Raw genomic sequence first — 6,000 nt, 5'->3', positions numbered from 1 at the left:
TAAATGACTCTTCTCAAAACAGTTTCTTCATGTGTGCACATTTCAAATCTGAACTAACCTCACCAAGTTCCCAAGGATGCCGATTCATCGAGGACTCTTTCCATTCACCTGAACCGTCTCATTAATGAAGGGAACGCAACACAGAGGTAAAGTGGCATTTCTTGTTTTTATTTGATTATGTTTTGCAGAGCCTAAAATATTAAGTGGCTTTTAACTTAGATAATTAAAATACATAAAAAGAAAGCAAGAACAGAAGAACTCTGCAAATAGATAAAAAAGTAAAAATAAATTAATTAAGGAGGAGAGATGCTCTCTCGCTAAAGGCAATTATTGTGATTTTTTTTTTTTTATATATATATATATATATATATATAGTTACAATCTATTTCTTGGGGGGTTGGGACTTAATGTGCATTTTCTGCCACAATATTCATGACCTCTGATCATTTAAAAAAAGACAGATAAAAAGTGAAATAAAAAAATAATGGAGGATGTGCTCTCTCATCAATACAACTCAGCAAGTCAACTGCCATGCAACAAATATTTGTCCCTGTCTGCATCATCTTTGCGAGCAGACATTGCGGATATCCCAGACAGCAACATAGCGTCGGCCCAGATCCGGCCCACATCTGGGCCGTGTGGAATCCACGTGTCCCAGATGTGGGCATGTTGCATTCGGGGTGGTATCCTTGTCAGAAACCTACACACAAGTCCAGACTTTCTCTAAAGCATCATTCAAACCATCATACCCTTTTTACATAATATTGAAAGGCTAAAGAATACATTTTTGAACCGCTGGAAATTATTTAGATAACGTATAGGAAAATGGACAATGAATGATGGCTGGAATAGAGAAAGGTGAAATAAGGCTGCAGAGATCATAAACAGTCAGTCGGTGCGTGACGTCACTCCCTCCACAAGGGGGAGCCAGAGGTCAAGGATCATATTCGAAACAGTGTTGCATATAAACAAACAATACCTTAGCTATATATCTAAGGCACTGACGAGAGCCGAGCTGAAATACCATTCCCTAAAAGAAAACAAAACCTCCAAGGGTTTATGCGCAAAAATAATAATAATAAAAAGCAAATAAAAATATAAAATGTTCCTATATAAATGATAATGTTGACAGATTGTTTGTCCTGTTAAACATTCACACCAATCTGTGCTGGTACAGGACCTGCAGACCAGCGGTCCCCCGTCCCATCCTTTTGATCAGTTCACATTAACACGGTGAGGGAAAAGTGATGGAGGGGCCCGTCCAAGGAGGCCTCCCGCTTTTCTTCTCTGTCATCTTCCTCCGAGGAGTTGTGTCAGGTCTGCTATTGGCTCATCTCTCGGTCACGTGATTGTGTGGGAGGGGGGGCAGGGGGGCGCACAGCACCTCCGACAGGTCGTCCATGATGCAGGTCTCCTTGGGGTCGATCAGGTTGAATTCCCTGACGAAGACGATGAAATGTGCGTACAGTGTGTTCAAGTGTCCCTGCAGCTCCAGAGCCACGGTCTCTTTAAAGTGCGACCAGTAAATGTGCGCCAACACGTGGAACAGGAACCGGCACACCTTCTTCACCAGGGACTCGAACGAGTTGGGAAAGGCTTTGCCTGAAAGGGAATTGAGATTTTTTTAATTGATTATATTTCATTTTTAATTATTAATCAAAAAATAAATATTGTTCATTAAAAATAATGTTTTATTCACAAATTATTCACGAATGACTAATGTTTATAATTTTTCTATAATTTAGAAAAAAGTAAATAAAAACTGTATTAAAATAATCAGGTTTAATTAAAACTCAAATGATTCATTTAATTTATTGTTTGAAATTAAATCAAATGTCAGTGAATTAAAAATAAATAATAAAACATTTGTAAATATTTGTTTGTTTGTTTAAATAATATATACTATACTATGACTACAAAAAAATTGGTAACACTTCATTTTTACAGTGTCCTTGTTACACATGTATTTACTGTAGTAATAACTATAAATTATGCATAATTACATGCAACCAACCCCTAATCCTATAGTAAATACATGTAGCTAATTATTATTACACAGTACTTAAATGAATAATTACACTGTAAAATGGACACCTTAAACCAAGTTGTTATTAAATTACTTTTTATAAATCATAATTCTAATATATATATTTTTTAATTCCTCATAAAGGGATCGTTTTTACCATGACCCTATTCTATTATACATGGCTATTTCTTGCAAGAGAAAAAAAGTAAATCAAGGAGAAAGCCCAGATCAGTTATTTTCACAAAGCTCATTCTACTCTATGAACACTAGAGGGCGCCACTGATCTAAGGGCTTTTACTTCAAACGTTGAAATCTCATATCGTGTAGTTCTCTATTACGACTGCAAGAGGGCAGTAATTATACACACCATATTTTGTGGGAAAGATTTCTTCGTCCGTCACTAATTTCTGCACGAAAGTCATTACGAGGTCAATATACTGAGGCGCTGTGCACTTCGTCTTCTTCCCCCTTTCATCATACCAGTAGTATATTCTGTGAAAAAGACCACAAACTAAAATTAAAATTCACCTCTTGTGAGTCACATTTCCAGCACATTAGGACAAAGTGAACAACAGTTTACGGTTTAAAACAACTGGAATGTGGCTGCTATCACCTTTTTTAAGGAGGATTGCTCAGTTTGGGAGGGTAGCATGGGTTGGGGGGGTGGGGGGTTGGGTGTAGACATTACAAATCTCTTGGAATGCAAACTGTCCGCATAACTGACCGTACACCATGCAAGGACCCAGTGACCTGATGCATTCAACGCATGAGCAAACATGAGCATGAACCAAACGGATGAAATAAAAATCACTTGTTTAAAGGGATATCACCCAAAAATGAAAGTTTTGTCATTAATACTCACCCTCATGTCGCTCCAAACCTGTAAGACTTTTGTTCATCTTCGGAACACAAACAAAGCACTCGCGTCACTTCATAATATGGAGGTTAAACCACAAGAGTCACATGGACTAATTTTATGATGTCTTTACTACATTTCTGGGGCGTTAAAGTGGTAGTTGCTTAGCGGTCAATGGAGGGACAGAAATCACTCAGATTTCATTAAAAATATCTTCATTTGTGTTCCGAAGAAGAACGAAAGTCTTACGGGTTTGGAACGACATGAGGGTGAGTGAATGATGACAGAATTTTCATTTTTAATGAAACTATCCCTTTAAGTGAAATAAGGGTCAATGTAAGCTAAAGTGGAGAGTTACAGATTCAGAGTGAAAATGGCGGCAGTTAATTTCATAACTTCAAGTACTAAACCTACCTGTACAAAACTCTACTTTTTATCACATTTTATCGCATAGTACAAGTAGAAAATATTTTAGGGTGTTTCTTCAACTATGGACGTTTGGAAAAAAAAAAAAAAAAAATGTCCAACAGTCCACATGCATCACAGGAGAATTGTCTTTTTTTTAAAACGTTACAAACATTTTCACCACAGTGTTTTTGTAAATCAGTTGTTTGTTTAATAAAATGAAGTGGTGAAAACTACATTATAAACATTTTTGGAATAAAATGGCCAAATTGTCTTTTTAAGGCTAATTTTATAGCCAGCATTTTATGTTTCCAAAAAAAACACACCAAAAAAAAAAAAAAAAAAAACACACCAAAAAAAACCCCAATAAAAACCTTTTTTTTTTTTTTATCAAAAATTCCACATTTAAAAATATGCTTTTCACAAATTATGTTTACCTTAAACTCCTTACAGATCACTTGTCTCACATTTTACATCAAACTAAAATTGTCTTACTGGTAAAAAAAAAAATACATATAAATTAACATTTGATAAAATATTTGATTATTAGGAGCAAAGCTATAACTGAGGGACTGTCATAATTTCTGTAAAAACTGATATAAATATCTGCAAAAGAAATATACAATTTTTCACTGTTCAGATTATCATAGTTAAAAAAAAAATTATAGTGTAAGATTGAAAGTCTGAGACAATAAGACAACATTTATGCATAAAAAGAATTTGAAAATAATAAAAAAATAAATGTAATTTAAAGAAAGGAAAAAATAAAAATAAAAAAATCAACCCCTGTGTCCATGACTGAAGAAACACCCAATAATCATACTAATAAAATACCTCAGCATATAACCACATAACTCGGCACTAAATCACAAATGGAGGGACAGAACATCAGGTCTATTTGTCCATTCTTTCCTCCCAGTCTTTTCATCAGTAATTGATTTATCAATTGTAAAGCCGGCGGTGACTGAAATAAGGCTTGTGTTTTGAGCGCACCCATCCTTGCCCTCCATGGTATGCCTGGGGTTAGTGCGCAATTGTTAGTGTTCTGCGTGTTGGTAAATCTTGTCCATGAATAGTCAAGCATGTGGTTCTACGGGTCAGTGTGTAAATGAGGAGTTAAGCGCCTCACACCCAGAACTCGCTCCGACCAAACAGGGCAAACGAGTTGAGCAAAGATTTTAAAAGTCAACATGGTTACTTGTGGGACTTTCTGTTCGAGACGAGTGATTCTACAATTGGGGCATTTTTTGAATGCTTCGTTTTCAAAATTAAACGTTTTCAAACGATCAGTGTTAAATGGGTCTTATTATGCTTTTTTTACATTTTTAACTTTCTTTAGTGTAATGTTGCTGTTTGAGCATTAAAAAGGTCTGCAAAGTTACAAATCACAGTGAACCCAGCAGGAGTTATTCTCTATATCAGTGTCGCCGTTTCTGAACTCCCTGAAACGCCTCCATTGTAGTCATGAGTTTTCTGCCGGGAACAAACACATCACAATATTCCTCATTTAAATAATACATTCCCGCCAAAGGCATACGCATAATAAATCATATGAGGCCTGGTCGAGGCGCGTTAGTTGTGTTGAAACTGGTGGTTATGGTAAGGAGTGCGACGTTTCCCAAACACGCTCAAAAAGCTTGACCAATCACAACACACTGCTCCAGTTGACCAATCAGAGCGCATTGTGCTTTACTCATAGAGACAGGAACTAGAGCGTTACTGACAGACTGGGAAGAGTGGAGCTGTAACACTGTTAAATATGTGATAAATAATGTGTTTGTTTTTTTTACATTTTTGAATGTGAAAACCTATTCTAGTAGACCCCAAAAACATCAAGACTTTGAAAAAAGACATAGGTCTCCTTGAAAACCTTTAAATGGATTTTGGTATAATGTATGAGGGTGGATTATTGATATTGTGTGTGACGGTTATGATATTCCACTTATTCTGAGAAAACGTTCAATAAGTCAATTAACTGTGTGAAGAAATACTCAATTACTGAGTATTTTTGTAATTTCAGTAAAAATTCTTAAAATGGATGACATTTCTCACTATCTGGCAGGGATGTACTTCTCTGTAGCATCTCATTTCCATCACAATCGAGCTTGAACTATTTTATAGAAATTCAGTTGTTCTCTAAAATGCTTGGTGAGATGGAAAAGTTGGGGACACCAAATATTTCTTATAGTAACTTTACAAATTCTTCAAATAAACACATTTAAATATCATTATAGGATAATAATAGTTGCTATTACAAATAAATATAACTAGAACTATAACTAACTAAATAATAAAAATAATAATAATATTATATATGTGTTGTTATTTAAGTTATTGGGTAAAATACATCCTGTTCGCTGGATTTTCTTGATACTTGTGATATAGTATAGAGAAGTTGTTAAAAGTCTAGGTAAGGAGAAAGCGCAAAATTCATTCTGGGAAATTGAAATCACACAATATTTTACTCTTTACTCTTAAAAATAAGTAAAAAGTAAGTATTACTTTCACAGAGTTGGTCAAGAGACTAAAGCTGAAAGGTAAATGTTGTCACAAGTAATTCTTTAACACCCATTCAGCCTGTGGGAACATTTAACTATAGGCTTTTAAGGTCATTTAATTGGTTCCGCCTCAAACAAAGTTACAAAACCTCTAATTCTGAGAATAGTTCCCTTGTATTCTCTCGTTCAAAACACATCTGAAAGCCAAACAAGCA

At 35.2% G+C, this 6,000-nt stretch overlaps 1 protein-coding gene across 5 annotated transcripts in view; it reads right to left on the bottom strand.

Moving 5' to 3' along the window:
* Window positions 1–1,125: 1,125 nt before the first annotated feature.
* The window catches only part of mob2a (MOB kinase activator 2a), a 50,978-nt gene continuing 46,103 nt past the window's right edge, over window positions 1,126–6,000 (bottom strand). For all 5 annotated transcript variants that reach the window (XM_079859430.1, XM_079859428.1, XM_079859429.1 and 2 more), the window contains exons 4-5: window positions 2,394–2,518; window positions 1,126–1,602 (exon numbers count right to left, since the gene is read on the bottom strand). In XM_079859430.1, coding sequence (XP_079715556.1) covers window positions 1,331–1,602; window positions 2,394–2,518 — 397 coding nt within the window. In that variant the 3' untranslated portion in view covers window positions 1,126–1,330. The remainder of the gene's footprint in view (window positions 1,603–2,393; window positions 2,519–6,000) is intronic.

Source organism: Squalius cephalus (assembly GCF_949319135.1).
Source record: "Squalius cephalus genome assembly, chromosome: 23".
NCBI lineage: Eukaryota > Metazoa > Chordata > Actinopteri > Cypriniformes > Leuciscidae > Squalius > Squalius cephalus.
Note: the sequence above shows the minus strand (reverse complement) of the source record. Positions and strands in the feature narration are given on the sequence as shown.